We start from the raw sequence: 23,663 nt of genomic DNA, 5'->3' as shown, positions 1-23,663 counted from the left end.
CAGTGACATAACCACTACATCATCTGCTGGGCCCCCATATGTAAGATTTCTTAAAATTTAAAGAATCCAGAGATCTGAAGATTATGTTCCATATGTAAGATTTCTTAAAATTTAAAGAATTCAGAGATCTGAAGATTATGTTCTGAAAGGAAAGCAAAACCATCAATAAGTTGTAAAATCTATGGATAAAATAAATATCCAGGAGAAATTCCTTAGAGGCACTTGGAACACATGACAAGTTCTTACGACAGGTGGACTCCTTCCTGATCTGGCTCCTGCCTACCTGTCTGGACTTTTCCTATCATTCCTCACTGGCTCCTGTTCTGTTTCACTAGCTGAGGTTTGTAGTTTCTATAAACAATCTGAGTTTTTGCTGGTTCCTGCCTCTGCACATGCTGATCCATCTGCTTGCAGCAGCCACCTCAGCCTGACCCTACCTCTCTCCCTTTCACTCCCAACAGTACCATAAATACCTTCTTGTTAATCAAGCCTTAGCTAACAATTTCCCTGATTCTTCCAAGCAGAGCTAGTCTTTCTCCTAGCCTGATGGCCTTGAAAACAACAACCTTTTTGTGTTATATTTACTTAAAGGTCTGGTTCCTTACTTGACTGACTACTTGGGATGAGAGCATAGTTAAGCTTTTTTGTTATTGTTGCTATTATTTTTGCCTTGAAATATTTGAATCTCTAGGTGTTAGCCAGGGAACATAGCAGATGGCCAATGGACATTTACTAAAATCTGGGGCTGGGGTACGTGAGGATGAAGAGAAACAAGTGTACGTAAGAAAATATCTGAGCGCTTAGATATAGTCTGTGTGTGTGTGTGTATGTGTGTATGTCTGGGGATATGACTTATCTCCAGTTTCAATGGACTTGTGAAGAAAGGAAGCAGGAACACAGAGTGTATAAATGTAGAATAATGGTACTGCTAATTCAGTTAGCAAACACTCCTTGTGCAATAACTGCCACAACGATGCTTAGAAACTGTAACATGGCACGGTGGAGGAGGCACACATATTGGTCAGAGAGACTGAAGTTTGAATTCCAGATCTGCTGCTTATTATGTGCATCACCTTAGGAAGTTATTTAATCTCTTTGAGTTTTAGCTTTCTCATTTGAAAACTGGCAACAGCTTTACTGCTGTCAAGGTTACAGTGAAGAGTAAATGAGGTAAGTACTAGCAGAAGGACTGAAAATAGCAAAGCCTCAACTGAATGATAGTTGGCACACTATCTTAATCAGAGGGATCAGTTTGAGGTGTCTGACATTTTATCAGTCGTCTATGTAACTAGGGGTTGAAGCTTAGGTATCCAAAAACTGAAGCGAAAACAAAACAACAAAAGCAAAATAAAAACCTAGAAATCACATAATGACATTAGAAATATTCTGTCTAAGGCCAGAATTATATTATAGAAGGCATAGTGTAGTCAGGCAAAACTTGGTTATGCCTTTACAGCAATATTCTATTTTGTTTGTTTGCTTGTTTGTTTGCAAGTTTCCTTGGTATCTTACTTAGAAATTTTCTCTTGAGATGTTAGGGACAGAGCACTTTGTAATTCCTGCAGCATGTGATTCACACCTTTAACCTTTCTGTCTAAAAATACTCCTAAAACTCTTGAGCTATTGTTTTTGTAAAAGTGGGGGATCCTTTTTTTTCCCCTCCCTATGGAACTAAGGACTTAAAAAAAAGGGACAATTTCAGTAAAAGACAATTTTAAGGGAGCTGATGCTTTCAAGCCAACGGCAGTTAAGAGTCCTGGACCTGGCTTACTTTTCCACTTTCTCTTTCTCTCTTGTGAGCACATGTGACCTATAGCAAATTTTAAAGTAGTAGTAGTAGTAGAAATAATAATAATAATACATAAAATTAAGTAATTCTTTAAAAAAAATTCCACTGAAGTGCATTACAGAACATTGGCAAAAAGAAGAGGAATGAATGAGACCAAGTTGGGCCAAAAGATGAAGGAAAAAACACATACATGAAAAAAAAAAATGAACAAAATGAACAAATAAACAAAACTATGAAACATAATGCCATGTGTCACATTTTCACAACAAAAATGACAAATCTATACAACTGCACATATTGTAAAGACACATACACACACTCATACACACATAAAAATAAAATTGTATTTTGTCATATCAGGCAATCCCACTGGAAAAAAAAAATCACAGAATACAAATGGAAAATCTATTACGTATCCTTTAACATACGTAACACTGGTATTTAAAACAAAATCAGTAAAAATTATTTACCTTCCCCAAAATGCCCAAGGCAAAAACTAATGGGAAATGGAATAGAAAGAAATCAGTTCAACATACACACCAGAGGCTTTTAACTTATATTTTATACTGCAGTACAACAAACTGAAGTAGCTGCTTTCTGGCTAAACTTACTGAATCCAATGACTATCCGATCTAGCTAGCCAAGCAATAATTTCTTGGTCAGTTCCTCCCATCCGTATATCTACTGTTCCTAGAAAGAAACACCACCATTTCTAACTTTGCTAAGTTTTTACCCTATACCCTTTCTCTTCTTCAAAGCCCTAACCAAGTCTCCCTCCTTCCCACATTCAACTTCTGCCTAAATTCAAATAGCTCCTTCCTTGTGAATATTCTCTAACTTATCAGGTAGACTGATAAGTCACATATTCTTACCACAGTTTGTATATTCCTTATAACAACTCTCATATTGTATTTCTCCTTAGCCCAGCTGTATTAAGACATAACTGATAAAAATCGTATATATTCAAGGTGTACAACCTGATGCTTTCGTATACATATACATTGTGGAATGCCTTCCACACACCAGACTGTATTGAATATAGCACGGTACCTGACATAGGGGGAGAGGGGATGGTGGGGGAGGTTTCAAAAATTTGTGAAAAAAATGGAACTGACGTACAAGTTTATTTTGTGGCAAAAAAATTTTGCAATCCATGTTTTTTTCATGACAGGTATTTTCCATATTCTATGATTTATTGAGTTAATGAGTTATTGATATAAGAATGAAGAAACTCAGAATATAATATATTTAAGTTTTTACAACAGTGAAAAGGGTGGGAGGAAAACAAGTAAAATAATCTCTATCCTTAGTCTCCATGTTATCAACTAAAACTCTACTGTATAAGAACAAGACAAGGTGCTTTTGTGACTCAAGTATTTCTAATCCCATTTCCATTATCTTCCTTTGCCTTTTCTCTGTAAGCTCACTGCGGCCGTCAGCCATGATTTAGAGAGTGGGTGGCCATTCCCCCTGGGGAGTGATTTCTTTCTTACTTTTTCTCTCAATGTCTCTGCACCTGTGCTGCTCCGCAGCCGATTGTCCCTTCTCTCTCACATTCAGACAAATGGATCCCCTCCCCTGCAAAGGAACCTGGACACAAATCAGACCCCAGGAGTAGCCCTGCCTAATGTAGATGAACAACAAACTTATTTTCCTGACTTTGAATTAAACTTAGAACTAAGGAAATGATTAAAGTACACTTTGAGAAAGTGTGGAGTCATCAGGTAGAAATGCTCCCAGACCTGTGCCTGCAGGTCTGAGTCCACATGCTCAGCGCCATGTTCACATCTGACCGTTTCAGAGCCAGCTGTGTCCCAGTTACCTGCTATTTTGATATTCATGTTGCTATCCAGCAGGAGGTTTTCGGCCTTGAGATCACGGTGTACAATCTTCCGACCATGACAATAATCAACAGCAGACAGAATTTGCCAGAATTTTCGCCTGGCTTCAGACTCATTTAATCGCCCATGATTAGCAAGATAATCTATAAAAGGAGAGAATTTACAATTAATCACCAAAATAAAATAATCCTACTATTAGCACTCAGGAATCTTTTTTTTCTCCAAAGTTTCTTTTATTTGTTTTTATTTTTAATGAACAAGGATTAGTGTTCAAATAACATGTTGTTTTCCAAGTTTCTTGACTCGAAAAGTAATTCTTATCATATTTCACCGGAGTCCAGCTAAGTGGTGAGAGCCCAAGACCAGATAATTGAAAGTAGCACAGTAATCCCAGTATAACTCAAAATAATTTTTCTTTTCATTTTTCAAAGTTAATTGGACTGATTCATTTATTGTGTGTATGTGAGAGAGCCAGGTATCCCTGACAAGGTCTTTCCAAGATGTGATCCTCCCCTGCAACCAGCAAGGATCATAGATGTGTGCAAGTACACCCGGCACGTTCAGTTAACCCGATTGGAACCCAGGCTTCCCATATGGCTCCAGTATCATAAGCAGTGCCCTAACTTCTGTACCACTATGGCTGGGCCTCAAAATTACTTTTATGCCTAAGCACCTTCTATATCTTTTTGTTGAAAAATTTATTATTTCTCCTAACCGTATTTAAAAAATTAAACATTTACATAAAACAAAGCATGTGAATGAATTTTCTGACATCTCACCAGACAAGGGACACCTTTCTTTTTTATTGCAAGAGGTAGCACGTGCTTGTGAACAACAGAAAAGAGAGAGAGAGAGCGCCCTCCAATGAGGCAGAGTCAAGCTGCAATTCCTTTTCCTCCATTACTCCCTCCTGTCAGGACTTCATGCGCAAACACCCATGTGCCTGGTATGTTTCTCAGGCTTTTAGGAATGAGAATCAAACCATGGCCAGCCATGTGCAATCTGACTACTAAAACAGAGAGAGCACTTAATGACTGTGCTATGGGGCTGGCCCAAGGAACATCTTAAAACTGTTTCATGAAATTATTATACAAACAATCTGTAACAGAGATGTGGTGAGACATGAAAGTATTATGGGGCCAGCAGGTGGCATGGTGATTAAGGCACTGGATTCCCACATGGCCAACCACTGTTCGAGTCCCAGACCCAGCAGCTTGAAAATCACGCCCGGTGCATGTGTGTATGTGTTTGTGTATGTTGTGACTAAAATCCTGAGAGGAGACTGGAGGAGAAGGGACTTCATCTTGGCCATTCCCCCTGGGGAGTGATTTCTTTCTTACTTTTTCTCTCAATGTCTCTGTGGGGAGTGCATGTGCCCTATGGCAAAAACCTTAAAAAACAAAATAACAACAACAATAACACGATTGCTAATGATTGCTAAGTTCCTGGTCCAATCTTTTTTTTTTTTTTTTAAAAAAAAGTCAGCTCATCTCTTAAAAGGCCTTTCAATGACATTTCACACTTTACTGGTTACCAAAATCTCTTTCCTGTTGATTTCATGTTTATTTGGTTTCCTCTATTCCTTTAACTAAGTGGGTCCTTTCTAATTACATAAAACCACCACAATCTAGTCTAGGCCTTTGCTTTTCTGTTTCTATATCCCTTCCCTAACAGAACTAGTTTAAACTGTCACCTTCATGTGGCTAACCTTCGATCTACTTTATTCAAAGTGGGCAGTACTAGTTCTTTTTCATAATCTCTCATTCAGTACCTGTCTCAGGGGGTGTGCCCCTTTAGTTACTCCTAATCAAGAGCTATCTTAACACTCTGGCCCAAGACATTCCGTTCACAGACCCTATTGAGAATCTAATGAAAATGATATGTATATATGTAAATATACAAATACACACATTCAATTATGTATGTAATGTGAAGAGGATCTATAAAATCTTAGGTTTAATACCAATTTCCCAATACTGCCCTGGGGATTTCATTCATTACTTGGAATTTTTATAAAAATAATCTTTAGGGGCCAGCAGGTGACATGGTGGTTAAGGGTGTGGACTCCTACATGGCTGACTGCAGTTCAAGTCCCAGAACTGGCGGCTTGCCTTCTCACTTTGTTTCTCTCTCTCTCTCTCTCTGGTCAAATTTAAATAAATAAATAAAATAATTATTGAAATTAAAAAAAAAAACCCTCCAGATTTGACAAGCACATCTGACCTTTCAACAGTTGCTTTCTTAGATATCTATACAGATTTTCTTTCTGCTCCTGCAATGTTATCAAGACTGAGCTCATCTTTCTTTTTATAAACTTGATTACCACATTCTAAGTAACTATAATCATCTTTTAGTCACTTAATCTCAAAAATTCAAGTCACCTTCTACCCACCCCTAAATTAAGAATAGCTAAACCCCCAATAAGTAGATTCCAAGTTTCACACATTTAAGTTTTTATACATTTATTTATTCACTTCATGCAAGACAGACACTCTCCAACAGAGTTTTAACCACACCTTGGCATGCGTATTTTGAAGATCTAATATTTTTCATACTTATGTCTATATCTCTTTTTTTTTTTTTTTTGGAGGGTTTTTTTTTCAAAGGGGCGGGGCGCTCGACAGACAGAGTAGGGCGCGTGCGCTTGCCAGACAGAGAGAGACAGAGAGACAGAAAGCGAGAAATCACCCCCCACGGGGGATGGTCACGCCGCAATCCCTTCTTCTCCTTCTCCTCTCAGGATCTTGGGCACGTACGCACACGCGCCTGGCGTGAATTTTAAGCCACCAGGTCCGGAATGCGAACCACGGTCGACTACATGGGAGTCCAGCGACATAGCCATTACGCTAACTGCTGGTTCCCTATATCTCTTTTATTCTATTCAGAACAAAAATGTTACTACAAAGTAAAACTATTATTGTAGAAAAGAATTCCATTCTTAGTCAACTTAGCTTGGTACTCTGACCTCATGAAATTTCTATTTCAATGGTGAAAAGGTCAAAGAATAAGTAGACAAATAAAAATTATAATTTCAGAATGCAATACATGCCAGGGAAATAGGGTGATCAACAGGAAATTATTTGAGAGAGGCCACTCTAGATAGGACAATCATGAGAGGCTTCTATGAGAAGATACTATCTCAACTGAGGAAAAAAGCATTCTAGGAACAGGTGTAGTATGTTTGTGAAGCCAAAAGGAGGTCAATGAGGCTAAGGCATAAAGAAAATTTTAGTTAGCACTTCAAGACAACAGAAAGATGTCATGAGGCAATACTGGCCCACAGAAAAGATGAGATACTGTCTGAAACACCATAAACTTTGAATGTAATTCCACAACAATAGCTGGGTTTTCTTACTGATTACAACATATGTAGAAATGTTTTGCTAACAGGTCTGCCAAACTACTCTTTAGGCAGTGATTAAAATAAATAATGTCAACTCAATAACCTGGGAAAGTGCCCAGAGTCATAGTTAATACTACAATATGATGATGTCATCTTGATGGTATTAAACATTCCAGACAATCCCCAAATAGGTATTTTCATCCCACCTATTTTTATCATCTCTCCAGGACCTCAAAGTCTGTTGTGAATTATTTTTGAGTAATGAATATGACTGGACTCATAAATGAATCACTCTAAGCTGAACTACTGATGATGTGTGCTATTTACTCAATTTATAGCAGTGTTATAATAATATTTATAAATGCAATCTGGTCACACTCTTAACACATTCTTTACACAGATAAATACATCCAGATACTATTTTGATAGGCAATTATTTCTTAACAAAGAAAAAAATGCAATCGAAAGAACAGAATATGGTTTACCAAAACATACAATTTTTAGAAATTAGGACTCAAATGTCAAATTTCTACAGTAAGATACTGATGAAAAAAGCAGATCTGTTAATATTACTATTTTGGTTTCTATAGCAATGTACTCTAAAGATATCTACATTTTTAGCAAATATGTGAGACCTAAAACATTGCCATCATTCACTTGAAACTCAAAGGGCAAATATATCTCTTTTATTTCATTGAGTTCTCCTGGTGAATTGAAAGAAAAAAATGACTTTCTAAAATATAATGCTAGATTGGTTCATTCAGAAATAGGCACTGGGGGGACCAGCAGTTAGTGTAATGGCTATGTTGCTGAATTCCCATGTAGTTGACTGTAGTTCGAGTCCTAGACCCGGTGGCTTAAACTCACGCCGGGTGCGTGTGCATGCATGCCCAAGATCCTGAGAGGAGAATGGAGGAGAAGGGATTGCAGTGTGGCCATCCCCCCTGGGGGGTGATTTCTTGCTTTCTGTCTCTCTGTCTCTCTCGTCTTTTTAGCGAGCGCACACGCCCTATAGCAAAAACCTCTCCAAACAAACAAACAAACAAACAAACAAACAAAAAAATAGGCACTGGGAACCAAAAGAGTAGATTACGCTGTGCTGTGAGGAACAACTTTTTGGTGAGGCTCTTGCAATAAAAGTTAGCTAAACAGTCTGTAAGTCATGCCTCTCACTGTATCAGCCAGTGGCCTGATTATGATGTATGCCCACATATTGTGAAGTCTTTTGTCAGACAGAAGAGGAAAAGGGAAGAGCTAACTGGAGAAAACAGACTCTCGCTAGCTGCTCAATTATTCCAATACCAAAGAGGACAGTTGATTCATGACAAACTGATATTACAAGGTTGAAATATGTCTGTGGTAGATTATTATTCTCATTTCTTCATTCCCTTCCTACACCAAAATTACTTATATATTTGCCCTTTGTTATGTGATTTTGCAATGCCTCTCAGTTGATTAGGTACTACGTATTCCTGCCTTGTTGATTTTGGTCTTGGTCATGTAGAATGTACACGGTTTGATTTCTCATGTTCTATCATCTACCATAAGAAGAGAATTCTCGGAATGAGAGGTATGTGAAGCCATTCTGAACCTAACTTACAGTTTGAAATTAAGCCAATCTAGATGACCCAAACACAAAAACCATTTGTTAATATAAACCACTGAATTTGGGGGACTATTTGTTAGGTAATATTGTCATAGTAAAAATATGACTTGTATACAATTTCCAATATTGGAAAAAAGTTTGTTCTACTATAAAGTTCACAACAATTAAGAAATCTTCTGGATATTTCTATCACACAATTTATGACTGTGATATTTTATATTCCTTAGTACATGTAATACTTGTATATTTTTACACATGTGGATGTTATCTTTCCATATCAAAACCAACCTTACTGGCCCCCAAAAACATGGGACTAAGACCTGCCCAAATAGACTTAAGTAACTGCTGGTTCTTTTATGTAAGATGATGTAGAAAAGACTAAGTTTCTTTTTGGAAGGAGGTAACTTGGACCACTTTTACCCAAGCTAGTTTAACTCTTAGATTCATGCCTACCTCTTATTTCCAGGTCTAATACCAGAGAAGGGGCCCAACTATTTAGGCCCAATTCTGAAGACCCAATCATCATTCAGTTCCAGAAGTAAACAAAGATAAAAGAGATAGGGGATTAGTTGTATTTAACTCCTAAGTCAAGAGAGTAATTGAAGAAGATAGCTCTAAAACAAAGTGGACTACTGTTAAAAACACAGGGTTCTGTTCTCAGATCTTGGTCAAATCATCATTGTAGACCTCAGTTTTAAACACTTACCTCTCAGTATCTGGTGAGGGATTGGTTCCAAGACTCCCTCCTGACCCTGCCTTAGATAACCAAACCTGAGGATGCTCAAGTCTCTCATACAAAATGGCATAGTATTTGCATAAAATCTACACACATCCTTTGTATATATATTTTTTTTTTGTAGGGAGAACTATAAGGTGCATGCGCTAGTTGGCATGAGAGGGTAGGGTGGTGAGAAAACACTCCTTTGGGGGATGGTCACCCCACAATTCCTTCTCCTTTATTCTCCTCTCAATATTTTGAGCACACATGCCTATGCACCCAGCTTGTTTTTCCAACTGCCTGATTCAGGACTCCAACCATGCTATCAGCTGTGTGGGATTCTAGCTGCCTTTACCAATGGCTGGCCCCTTCTGTACATACTTTAAACCATCTCTAGATTACTTATAACAACGAATACAATGTAAGTGCTAGTACAGTTGTTCTTCTGAATTGTTTAGGTAATAATGACAAGAAAAAAGTTACACATGTTCAATACACTTACAACCGTCATGGGACTAACACATAATACATGTTACCAACAACTTAATAATTATGATCTGCTGTTGACTGAACCCATGAAATGAAAGACTGACTGTATTCAATTAAATGTTGCTTCAGGATAGGGACACATCCTGAAAAATGAGTCACTAGGTGATTTTGTCACTGTGTACACCTCATAAAGTATACTTACAAAGATCTAGACAAGATTACTGCACATTTAGGCTGTATGACAGAATCTGGACGCTCCTCATGGGATGGCTGTACGTGTGGTCCACTGCTGACAGAAACATCATGATGTGGCACATGACTGTATATAATTATGTCACCTCTCAGGTTGCTTTTCAATTCAATAAGAATACTTCAACAGACATTGGCATTGTATAAAATTGTGAATACAAATTTCCCTCTGGTTTACTTTGACCTCATCTTGTACTCTGTACTTTCTAATACAAAAATCTCTATGCCAACTTATTTTAGGACTGGAGAGGAGTTAAGATGTATCAAAATGACAGCTCTGAAACTGCTTGTCACTCACAGTAAGACGGATGAAAGGACAGAACTCAAGTAGAAAATGCCTGATTGAAGAGCCAGAAGAAAACAGATCAAATCTGAGTGGTCCACCAGAACAACAAAAAGGTAAATGGCTCCAGCTTGGGCAGTATTCAGGGACCTAACACCGACAAGGGAGCCCGCATCTCCTCCACTTGTGGCAGGTTCAGAAAATGAAATTTGAAATTTTACAAAGCTAGTGGTAGTATACCAAAACAAAAATATTTAGAGTGTCAGAAATACAATTAAATAGAAGAATGGATATTAATCCCTATAATAATGTACCTATTTAATAAATATTTATTTTAACAACAAGAAAAGAAACTGACAATGTTTATGAAACCTGCAGGATCTAAGAATTTAATGATGATGACCCTTAATAGCCAAGAAACAGGTAGAATCTTGAGCAAAGGTTTTCTTCTGTGGCTTTTAAAAAATTACTATTTGGCAAAAAGGACATGACCTCATAGAACTGGGTTTGAAGATTAAACTCCTACGTTTAATGATATCTTCAGGTGGTTTAAGTGGTTAGTCTTGTGCCATAGATATGGTTAACCAGGAAAGAAATCAGCATAGGTCTTGAACCATTATTTAAAGGAAACCCAAACGTACTATTACCCTGTATTGCTGACACACAAAATTTAAAACAATAGTTAGGCTAAAATACAGAATTCTAAGATACAATTTGGTATCTTTCACACTAATTCTTAAGTTTTGATAACACCATTTAAATAGTGATTGAATCAAGTTTAGCTAGTGTCTCACTCTATATCCTTATATCAAAGCCTTGAGACTACCATTAGAACCTGGCTTGAGGACTTGAAAGGTATTAGAAGTCCCTGTATGGGAGGTCAGCAGGTAGCGTGATGGTTAAGGTGCTGGAATTCCCACATGGCCAACCGTGGTTGGAGTCCCAGACATGGAGGCTTAAGCTTTCTCTCTCTCTCTCTCTCCTTGGCAAAACTCATGTGAATAAATAAATAAATAAATAAAATAATTCTTAAAAAAAAAAAAAAAAAGTCCCTGTATGTTTGCATAGATGTTGTCAATAGAGTCCAGAGCAAGAGTTTTCTGATCACATTGTTGTTTAGTCAGGAGCTTCTCCACAGAATCTGACCTATCTCTCTAAATCAATCTTTTCCATCCTCTCATTACTTCCTTCAAAATAATTGAACAATAAGTCCATTTTGTTTTCCAGGAATTTGTTAAGACACATTAAATCTAATCTCTTTTAACTGTCCAATCATTATGAGAATGTTAATCAAAAATAATGACTTCACTATGATTTTGACTGTGTACTTAAAAAAATTGCCACTCTAAGATTTTACTAAATATCTTAGGCACAAATGTCTTATAATTAAATAACGAATACTCCAGTAGAGTTTAACATCTCATAATCCTAGAGCCTTTTAGAACCCTTTTGTAACTCCAAAAGGAGCCAAAGCCTTGGGAAAATTCTGAGCTTGCTCTATTTTTAATTTATAGCTCATCAACAGTTCAAATAGAATGCCTTATGTGCTACTATTCAAATATTTGTGAACCCTTACGTTTTTACATAAATAAAGATGCCTATCAGTCAAATTGGGAAAACCCAATGAGAACCCTCAATGCCTTTGGGTTTTATCCTTAGAAATCTGCAAGATTAAGTAATCAGTGCCAGGATTTATAATTCGCATGAAGTCAATTTCTGGATTTTTGTTTCCTGAAGGAAAGAAAATCTCATGGTGTAGGTGTATTGCATAGTTAATTCACAGTTTGTTTTTTAAATTTGTGAAAGGGCACAATTTATCCATTCAAATTATACACATCAATGTTCTCTAGTACATTCACAGTGAGAATATTGTTCATATATGATATATATATATATTTTAATTGCCAGAGGGTGTGTGGTGTGTGTGCTTGCAGAAAGAGTGCATACCCAATGAGGTGCAGCCACGCCACAACCACTCTTCCTCCATTCCTCCTTCTCATCAGGATTTTGGGCATGCAAACATATATGCCCAGCCTATCTTTCAAACTTCTGTGGCTGGGATTTGAACTGCAGTTTGATATGTGGGATCTGGTTCCTGATGCACTGCACTTAACCACCATGATAAGAGCTGGGCCCAGGGAAAGTAATTTGTTTAAACAATAATAAACAAATTTCTGAGCTAGGAAATCATCAAACTGTGATTACTACAAGACGATACACAGAGGTGGTAAGAAAAGCAAAGATTCTTTCATTCGTACTGGTTTAAATATTTCTTCAATAAAAATACATCTAGGGATCACGTTTTTGGGTTACAGGAGGAGAAAAGAAACCTGTAGTAACTTCAGTGTCAAATATTAAAAAAAATCTTATCTCTGGGGCTTAGTAAATATTGAATAAATAAAATTCCAACTAGGAAATATTATCAACTGGATATATCATCCCACTATTTAATATTCAACATGTTCTTTTTTTCTTTTGAAGAGGTTTTTTTGCTCTAGGGCATGTGTACTCGCCAGAAAGACAGAGAGAAACAGGGAGACAGAAAGTGAGAAATCACCCCCCAGGAGGGATGGTCACACTGCAATCCCTTCTCCTCCATTCTCCTCTCAGGATCATGGGCACACACGCATACACGCCTGGCGTGAGTTTAAGCCACTGGGTCTGGGACTCGAACCGTGGTTGACTACATGGGAGTCCAGCAACATAACCATTATGCCAATTGCTGGTCCCAAATATTCAACATGTTCTAAATGGAAGTCATTAATTAATGGTTTCTTTTGTAACTTAGTCATTCCTATTATTTATACCACTATTCCTTATACTTATCTTTTTTTTTTGGAGAGATTTTTGCTATAGGGCACGTGCGCTTGCCAGACAGACGGAGAGAGACACAGAGACAGAAAGCGAGAAATCACCCCCCCAGGGGGGATGGTCACACCACAATCCCTTCTCCTCCATTCTCCTCTCGGGATCTTGGGCACGCACGCACACGTGCCCGGCGTGAGTTTTAAGCCACCGGGTCTGGGACGTGAACCGCGGTCGACTACGTGGGAGTCCAGCGACACAGCCATTACGTTAACTGCTGGTTCCCCTTATACTTATCTTTGACATCTAGCTCTCCTTTATTTTCTTATATTCTGTAATGCTTCACTTGTAATTTTATGGTGGCAAATTGACACTTAGGACACAATTTCACTTCCTTATTTAGTCCACTTGAAAACTTTCCCAAACTAGCCTCTTGGTGTTTGGATATAATACAGTGTGAACTACAAATTGAAGTCTTAGTCCAAACTCAAGCCACAACCATAAAATGGACCTACTCTCATCACTAAACAAAAACAAAAACAAACCTAAGGGGTCCAGCAGGTGGCATGGTGGTTAGGATGCTGGACTCCCACATGGCAGACTGTGGTTCAAGTCCCAGACCTGGCGGCTTGCTTTTTTACTTTCTCACTTTCCCTTTTTTTCTCTCTCTCTGGTGAGTGCATGTGCCCATATCAAATTTAAAAATAATAGTAATTATAAATAAAACAAATTCTTAAAAAAAACCCTTTTTTATTACAATAACCAACAACAGGGACCAGCAGTTAAAGTAGTGGCTATGTCGCTGAACTCCCACATAGTCGACCGCAGTTCGAGTCCTGGACACGGTGGCTTAAACTCACGTCGGGTGCATGTGTGTGCGTGCCCAAGATCCTGAGAGGAGAATGGAGGAGAAGGGATTGTGGCGTGGCCATCCCCCCTGGGGGGTGATTTCTCGCTTTCTGTCTGTCTGGCAAGCGCACGTGCCCTATAGCAAAAACCTCTCCAAAAAAATTTAAAAAAAAAATAACCAACAACACCCACTAGTCAATATCATTTTTAAACTTTATTTCTCACTAATCCTTATTATTGTTATCCATAACTAATTCTAACTTTTCTTATCTCTATAATCTGCTGGAATGCTAATGTAATTTTAGAAGCTCCCTTGTCAACACACATACTTTTTGGGAATGGAATTAATTTTTTGGCATTGCAAACAAGGAGTTACTCTCCTGTTCTCTCAAACAGAATAAAAAGATAATGACTGCGCCTTCAAACTGTAACACAGAGTATAGGTATGTCATGACTATTACTCTGCAAGAAGTTCTAATTTCATATCATTTTCCCACCCTGTGCTATTACCCACAGGATTTGCTAGTTAGATGTTTCCTAAAATTAACTTTCAGGTTCATATTTTTAGACAGTTAGGATGATACATGATATCATAAATACAAACTAGTTAAAAATTTAATAGTCAGGTGAAGTTTTAATTCAAATATCACAAACTTGTTAATATGATATGAAAACCAGGAATATACCCTAAAATTTAGGAGAAAGAAATGACAACAATGAAAACTTAAGTGTTTGACATTTTTTTTAGTACCACGAAACAAGATGACTGAAAATATAGGCAAAAAAGTAGACAGCCTAAATTTGACTATGCTACAAAAGTCTGTTGTTGCTGGCAATGCATGGACTTCACCTTTAGGTTTTACAAACCATCTTTAATATGCAGAACATTTTAAAAAAAACCTTTTAGTTATAAATATCAGCATTTGCCAGAAAACAAGGGTGGATTAAGGCAAATTTACCTTTCTAACCTCACCAAAGATGTCAATTAATTTTATAATAGGTCAGGAAATAACAGAAAAGTAATCCACGCTTTTAAAACAGAAACCCCCATGTGCCTCTCCAGCATCGGAATTTAAGATAGACCCCACTGCAGCCGTAACAACTTTGCATTTGTTCTTCAAGATAAACTAAAATCTCTAGTCCCACCAAAATCTCCATAAGGTTAGTGAGAGGTAAATGTGCCAGCCTTTTAAATCTTAGAGATTTTAAAAGAAAGCAATGAAGTTTGCTTCAACATGGTTTATACGGGCCTTTATCCTGTCTACCTAATGCCAACGCAGTAGTCACATGCCCCTCCTAAAGCCTATCCTGCCCTGCTAGTTGGAACTCTCCAAGGTTCTGACCCTAATGGTGGGCTAGGAACTTTAGAGAACAGCGCTAGGAAAACCAAAGTCCATGGAAAAAGAACCATAGGTTAGTGGTTATCTGCTATTTCTAGATCTTGATTCTAATATCTCCCAACTACTTGGGCTTTGCTCTGATCATTCCATCCCACCCCTGTTCTATACCTACCTCATGGCACCTCAGCTATCTCACCAAGTCCTATGAAATTGCTACAGCAGCTGGTTCTATCCCTTTCTTATTTCAACCATTCATCCAAGTCCACTATTTACAAGCAGGGTTCAATGGACTGTGTGAATAAATTTAATTTAATTTTGATTTGTTTGATTAGATGAGAGTAATTTTGACTGGAAAAAATATGTAAATTCTTAAGATTGTTTTCTCTCTCCCAGAAACTCCTCTACAGACCCAAACTAAGGGGGAAAAAGGAAAACAGATGGGTAGATGATCAGCAGTCGTAGAGTTCTCATCCCAGTCATGCCCAGTAGAATCACGGTAGTTAGGCCATCGAGAGGAGAGAAACAAAAGGTCCTGGCTGCTATCTCATTTCTTTAATGGGAGGGTGTGTGTGTGTGTGTGTGTGGGGGGGGTAGAGACAGTAGAGACAGTATCTCAAAGAACTGTCAGAATGAACTCCAAGGGACCAGCAGTTAGCGTAATGGCTATGTCATTGAAAACTTTCCCAAACTAGCCTCTTGGTGTTTGGATATAATACAGTGTGAACTACAAATTGAAGTCTTAGTCCAAACTCAAGCCACAACCATAAAATGGACCTACTCTCATCACTAAACAAAAACAAAAACAAACCTAAGGGGTCCAGCAGGTGGCATGGTGGTTAGGATGCTGGACTCCCACATGGCAGACTGTGGTTCAAGTCCCAGACCTGGCGGCTTGCTTTTTTACTTTCTCACTTTCCCTTTTTTTCTCTCTCTCTGGTGAGTGCATGTGCCCATATCAAATTTAAAAATAATAGTAATTATAAATAAAACAAATTCTTAAAAAAAACCCTTTTTTATTACAATAACCAACAACAGGGACCAGCAGTTAAAGTAGTGGCTATGTCGCTGAACTCCCACATAGTCGACCGCAGTTCGAGTCCTGGACACGGTGGCTTAAACTCACGTCGGGTGCATGTGTGTGCGTGCCCAAGATCCTGAGAGGAGAATGGAGGAGAAGGGATTGTGGCGTGGCCATCCCCCCTGGGGGGTGATTTCTCGCTTTCTGTCTGTCTGGCAAGCGCACGTGCCCTATAGCAAAAACCTCTCCAAAAAAATTTAAAAAAAAAATAACCAACAACACCCACTAGTCAATATCATTTTTAAACTTTATTTCTCACTAATCCTTATTATTGTTATCCATAACTAATTCTAACTTTTCTTATCTCTATAATCTGCTGGAATGCTAATGTAATTTTAGAAGCTCCCTTGTCAACACACATACTTTTTGGGAATGGAATTAATTTTTTGGCATTGCAAACAAGGAGTTACTCTCCTGTTCTCTCAAACAGAATAAAAAGATAATGACTGCGCCTTCAAACTGTAACACAGAGTATAGGTATGTCATGACTATTACTCTGCAAGAAGTTCTAATTTCATATCATTTTCCCACCCTGTGCTATTACCCACAGGATTTGCTAGTTAGATGTTTCCTAAAATTAACTTTCAGGTTCATATTTTTAGACAGTTAGGATGATACATGATATCATAAATACAAACTAGTTAAAAATTTAATAGTCAGGTGAAGTTTTAATTCAAATATCACAAACTTGTTAATATGATATGAAAACCAGGAATATACCCTAAAATTTAGGAGAAAGAAATGACAACAATGAAAACTTAAGTGTTTGACATTTTTTTTAGTACCACGAAACAAGATGACTGAAAATATAGGCAAAAAAGTAGACAGCCTAAATTTGACTATGCTACAAAAGTCTGTTGTTGCTGGCAATGCATGGACTTCACCTTTAGGTTTTACAAACCATCTTTAATATGCAGAACATTTTAAAAAAAACCTTTTAGTTATAAATATCAGCATTTGCCAGAAAACAAGGGTGGATTAAGGCAAATTTACCTTTCTAACCTCACCAAAGATGTCAATTAATTTTATAATAGGTCAGGAAATAACAGAAAAGTAATCCACGCTGTTAAAACAGAAACCCCCATGTGCCTCTCCAGCATCGGAATTTAAGATAGACCCCACTGCAGCCGTAACAACTTTGCATTTGTTCTTCAAGATAAACTAAAATCTCTAGTCCCACCAAAATCTCCATAAGGTTAGTGAGAGGTAAATGTGCCAGCCTTTTAAATCTTAGAGATTTTAAAAGAAAGCAATGAAGTTTGCTTCAACATGGTTTATACGGGCCTTTATCCTGTCTACCTAATGCCAACGCAGTAGTCACATGCCCCTCCTAAAGCCTATCCTGCCCTGCTAGTTGGAACTCTCCAAGGTTCTGACCCTAATGGTGGGCTAGGAACTTTAGAGAACAGCGCTAGGAAAACCAAAGTCCATGGAAAAAGAACCATAGGTTAGTGGTTATCTGCTATTTCTAGATCTTGATTCTAATATCTCCCAACTACTTGGGCTTTGCTCTGATCATTCCATCCCACCCCTGTTCTATACCTACCTCATGGCACCTCAGCTATCTCACCAAGTCCTATGAAATTGCTACAGCAGCTGGTTCTATCCCTTTCTTATTTCAACCATTCATCCAAGTCCACTATTTACAAGCAGGGTTCAATGGACTGTGTGAATAAATTTAATTTAATTTTGATTTGTTTGATTAGATGAGAGTAATTTTGACTGGAAAAAATATGTAAATTCTTAAGATTGTTTTCTCTCTCCCAGAAACTCCTCTACAGACCCAAACTAAGGGGGAAAAAGGAAAACAGATGGGTAGATGATCAGCAGTCGTAGAGTTCTCATCCCAGTCATGCCCAGTAGAATCACGGTAGTTAGGCCATCGAGAGGAGAGAAACAAAAGGTCCTGGCTGCTATCTCATTTCTTTAATGGGAGGGTGTGTGTGTGTGTGTGTGGGGGGGGTAGAGACAGTAGAGACAGTATCTCAAAGAACTGTCAGAATGAACTCCAAGGGACCAGCAGTTAGCGTAATGGCTATGTCATTGGACCCTCAAGTAGTTGACCACGGTTCGCGTCCCGGACCCGGTGGCTTAAAACTCATGCTGGGCGCGCGTGCATGCATGCCTAAGATCCTGAAAGGAGAATGGAGGAGAAGGGATTGTGGTGTGGCCATCCCCCCTGGGGAGTGATTTCTTGCTTTCTGTCTCTCTGTCTGTCTCTGTCTGGCAAGTGCACGCACCCCATAGCAAAAACCCCTCAGAAACAAAACAAAACAAAACAAAACAAAACAAAACAAAACAACAGAATGAACTCCAAAAGAACACTTGGCTCCTCTTCCCCACACTGTAGGTGCCCAGTATCACTTTATGCTGCTCCAATTTTGTCCTGTGGTAAAGAATAGCCAGAAAACATGACTTCCTCCAAGAAACTTTGAAAGCCTTCCAAAAAGTTTCATAGAAAAAAACCGCAAAAAAACCAAAAAACAAAAACAAGGAAAAGGGGGCCAGCAGGTGGCATGGAGGTCCAGGCAGCTGGACCCCACATGGCTGACAGTATGGTTTGAATAAGGAAATAACTGCATCTACTTCGTATGGTGTCTATGAGGGTTAAATAGTTAAATCTTTAAAATTTGGTAAATGTGTCACCAATTTTCATTAGTCTTTTCCTTCAAAATTTATCCTGCAGTTGACTGCTTACTACCATCTGCACCATGACTTTTCAGAGTCTGAGCTGCCTTCATCTCAGGTGGGACTGTGGCAATGGTCCTAACAGTCTCCTTATCCCCACTAGAAAACCTTGTCACACCACACTGCTCTGTTTAAAACCCACCAGTGGCTTCCATTCGCACTCAATATCGAATCCCAAGTCCGTATCATGGACTAGTAGGCCTTATATGATCTTAACTGTCCTCTGTCTCTTCCCATACCTCCCGTTTGCTCCATCTTCCAGCACCCTCCACTTCTCTCTAGCCACACTGGATTCTTACCTCGAAGCCTCTGCACTGCTGTTCCCTATGCTTACATGTCCATGTCACTTTCTTTCTAACTTAATTCAGGCCTCTGCTTATATGTCAACTTACCAGAAAGGTCTCCCTCTATCTACCACCTTCAGAACTTTACCTTTATTTCTCTTATAACACTTTTTACCACTTGCCATTTTGCATATTTATTTGTTTATTGTACTTCTCCTTCTCTTAGGATGGAAATAAACTCCATAAGGATTTTTTTTTTTTACTAGAAGACATGTGCACTTGCCAGAGTGATGAGAGAGAGAGAAAAGAAAGCACCCCACCATCTGCATGAGATATGGTTATCCCTCAATCCCTTTCCCTTCATTTCTCCCTCCTTTCAAGATTTTGGGCATGTATATACATGCATCTGGGGTGTTTCTCAAGTCACCAGGACTTGAACCATGCAGTTGGCCATGTGGGAATCTGGCTGCCTTAACTACCAGGCCATGGGGACAAGGATTTCGTACTTTCTTTTTTCCTGCATCCCCTGATCTAAAATAATGCCAGGCATATAGTTAAGGCTTAATTAATATTTGGTGAATTAAAGAATGAAAAATTATCCACTCTCTTCATCCCATCTGTGTTATCTTCTTTTTATCAAATTATCCTAACAACTACCAAACAGGATTTTATGCTCCCAATCTCTTCTGTCTCCAATTCATCTTATATAATATTATAAGATTATTTTATTAAAATCACATTTTTTATAATGTGAGTTCCCTGCAAGGTGGTAAGAGAAGTATGTGAAGAGTGGCTTGGTGACTGAGAAAGTTGGTGGGCTGGCTCCACAGAGCAGTGGTGCTGTGCTGCTCAAGAGAAGCTGGATCTCACAAGGTGACAAAGGTTTGAATCCCTATCCCAGTTCTCCTGAAATGTGCCAAAGCAGGTACGTGAGCGCCCAAGATCTGACAGGCTGACTAGAGGATGGGGATTCAGGCATGACCAGAGCCTCTGGAGGGTGCTCATCTCTCTCCCTCTCTTTGTCTCTTACTCTCACGTGTGCACTTGTATGTTCTATCAGTTAAAAAAAAAGTTTGGAAAGTACAGTATTAAAGATGTTTGTTATTTACTATGGAAATTCTCAGTCCTTAACCTCCCAATATGCAGGGTAAATCTCTAGGAGAACTTAGTAATTCTCACCATTTGTGACTACAGAACGCTTTTTCAAGGATGGAAAGTTCCCATTAGCTCTTACATGCATACAGATTTATGTGCCCATGTCACTCCTTAGCCAAACTGGTACAGAACCTCCACGAGATAGTTTCAGTCTGTCTGTCTTGTCCTTACTCTCTATTACCATCTCCTCTTATTTATCCACCTTTCCTCCCTCATTTGCACCAGCCAACCTGCACCGCTTTGTTCTCCACATAAATTTCATCATTCTCTACTTCTGTACTTTAGAGCTCATATTGTTACCTTCATCTGAAACTTACTCCCCACAAGTCTAACTTCTCAGCCATTCTTGTAGGAGTAATCAGTTTTTAGAAACAGTAGTATATCCCGGATAATAAAATCAACACATGAATGTACCAGAGTAGCAATATATACAATCACTTTAAGGATGACAAAGTCAGCAGTATTTACCAAAACAGAAAGAACATGCATTCGGAATAAGAGTTCGCCCACACTGATTTTAAGCAATAGTGTGGCCATCTCTTCTGCGGGGGTGGTGGGGGTGGTGATTTCTCATGTTCCCTCTCTGTTTCTCTCTCTATGTCTCCCTCCACCAAGAGCACATACCCTATACCTCAACCAAAAAAAAAAAAAACTGAGCAAAAAAATTTTAAAACTCTCTCTCATACCATTTGTATATATGTAAAAGATCCACTGATAAATCTGATAAACTGCTGCACTGCAGAATAATCTTTTAAATATTCTGATTACATTTTCTCTCAAAAGAATTTTAATATATTCTGAAATCAGGTTTCATACTCAATTATTTTCCAAAGTGTCTCCATTTCCAGTAAAAAACTAGCCTCTACCTGGGGAGGGAAATTTCACCTCATGTACAAGTCATCCTCCATCAAGCTTTTGTACAGTGCTTCTCTAAAAAGTGTGACGCTGGTGGATACACAGATTCCTAATAAGACACAACAGATGGACATGATTAGTGAAACATAGTTAAGACTGAGGAGAAGAGGCAGTTGATGACAAGTAGAAAAATGTATAATTCTCACTTGCATTTAGGTGTGGGAACTAATTTAAAAGCTACTTGAGATGCCTGTCTCAGAATTGTAAAATACTTTAAAAAGTCACTTTATACTGATTAAACAAAGCACAACATCAAAGAATGTACCTTTATTTAAAATAATCCACAAGTTGGTTTTTATATAGGCAGAACTATGAACAGGATATATGAGTGACCACATCATACAAATAAGCCAGAAATTAAGTATAAAAAGAGATGCAGGTAAGCTGTGCATTTTCATAGGAAGAGTATTTTTGTTAATCTGACAATGGCCAAATACTACTTGAATAAGAATGATACAGATCTTGGGGTATTCTACATTGCAAGATTAAAAACCTACAGGATAGGAGATCACATAACATTCAGAGATTTCAACAAGCACATTAAATATTCAGCAAAGAAAAGGAAATCAGCTACTCTCATTCTACGTCTGGATTTTTCTTTCTTTCTTTCTTTCTTTTCCATAAAAATTCTCCCAACCACTGGAACTTCTAAGAGAATTTCTTCTGGAAACACATTTATTTTGTGTTGAAAATCAAAATGACAAAACAGAAATTCCTTTGCGGGAATAAGTTGTCACCTATACGAAGCAGAAAAATATCTACTAACATATACTTTATTGCAATCATGTTTTACTTAAACAATTTATACTTTTCCTTTCCTCAGTCTTTGCTTCAAGTTCTTAACAACGAATTCCATCTTAAAACTAACTTTAGAATAATTTTTTTGGAGAGGTTTTTGCTATAGGGCAAGTGCGCTCGCCAGAAAGAAAATAAGAAATCAAGCCCCCCCTCCCCCCAGGGGATGGCCATGCTGCAATCCCTTCTCCTCTGTTCTCCAGGGATCTTGGGCATGCACGCACATGTGCCTGGCGTGAGTTTAAGCCACTGGGTCAGGGACTCGGTCCACGACTTGAACCATGATCGACTATGTGGGAGTCCAAGTGACATAGCCATTACGCCAACTGCTGGTCCCCTAACTTTAGAATTCTAAAACACACATATAAGGGCCAAAGAATGGCCAATCAATAAAGCAGAGTAAAAGCAAAGTGAAATCAAAGAATCATTCAAACTATATTAAAAAACTTACAAATTATAGATATTAAGAAAAGGGAAGACAAGATTTGAGAACAGAAAAAGATAACCTATCACAGAAACCTTTTAACTTGCCCCAAAGCAATACTAAAAAGTATGGGTGGAACATTTTGGTACACTAGCATTTGAAACCAGAATGATTATACTTCTGAAATGATTCTTTGGCATAAATCTGCATCAAGGTTACAAGTGACAGTTCACTTGTAAATCACTGTTTTAAGTTACTAGAAAGCTGCTTGGCAAGGCAACAAGCATACCCTGCTTGAATCTAGTCTGACCTCCATCCTGTGAGGAAGGCAAGCCCAAGTAACAATTTGGGGACCTTTCTTTGAAGTATTCTTTCCTATGAAAATGCCAGTTACCTTTCCACTGCCCTTGTCTGATCTGCACTTGTCTCTCCTGCTGCTTGTATAAGTCTTTGGTCAAGGGAACAGTAGTTGGTCCCAGGGCTGAGGGTCTTGCTACTTAGCATGTATCAGCTAGAAAGGAGGGTTAAAAGGCTGCCTTTCTCATTTATGGTTCCCTGAACAATTCTATAAATGACAGTATTCAAATTCAAGTCCAAAGTTATTATTTTTTTTTTGGAGAGGTTTTTGCTATAGGGCGCGTGCGCTCGCCAGACAAACAGAGACATAGAGACAGAAAGCGAGAAATCACCCTCCAGGGGGGATGGTCATGCCGCAATCCCTTCTCCTCCATTCTCCTCTTGGGATCTTGGGCACGCACACACACGCGCCCAGCGTGAGTTTTAAGCCACCGGGTCCGGGATGCGAACCGCGGTTGACTACGTGGGAGTCCAATGACATAGCCATTACGCTAACTGCTGGTTCCCCCGAAGTTATTTTTTTAATGTCTACTCTGAAGAATCTCTAACTAAACTGTCTTTTCATAATCAAAATAACATTGTCTTTTCTCATTACTCCTACTGTCCGTTGGTTTCCTCTCTGCCTTGCTCTAGGGGTAGCCCTTCTGATTAAGGG

The 23,663-nt window shown here is 38.5% G+C and overlaps 1 protein-coding gene and 1 long non-coding RNA gene across 2 annotated transcripts in view; one reads left to right on the top strand and one right to left on the bottom strand.

The window, feature by feature from the left end:
- SIK2 (salt inducible kinase 2) overlaps positions 1-23,663 on the bottom strand; it is a gene marked incomplete at its 5' end in the record, with an annotated part of 95,834 nt that overhangs the window by 43,337 nt on the left and 28,834 nt on the right. The window contains 1 exon segment of the mRNA XM_027772871.1: positions 3,612-3,773. Within this exon segment, the coding sequence (XP_027628672.1) occupies positions 3,612-3,773 (162 nt within the window).
- Positions 10,057-23,663, top strand: part of LOC102477157 (uncharacterized) — a 17,353-nt gene continuing 3,746 nt past the window's right edge. The window contains exons 1-2 of the long non-coding RNA XR_334913.3: positions 10,057-10,131; positions 10,276-10,434. This is a non-coding gene — a long non-coding RNA (uncharacterized LOC102477157). The remainder of the gene's footprint in view (positions 10,132-10,275; positions 10,435-23,663) is intronic.

This window comes from Tupaia chinensis, unplaced genomic scaffold (assembly GCF_000334495.1).
Source record: "Tupaia chinensis unplaced genomic scaffold, TupChi_1.0 Scaffold000311_2, whole genome shotgun sequence".
NCBI classification, from domain to species: Eukaryota; Metazoa; Chordata; class Mammalia; order Scandentia; family Tupaiidae; genus Tupaia; species Tupaia belangeri.
The sequence above is the reverse complement of the archived record's forward strand: the minus strand, read 5'-3'. Positions and strand labels throughout refer to the sequence as shown.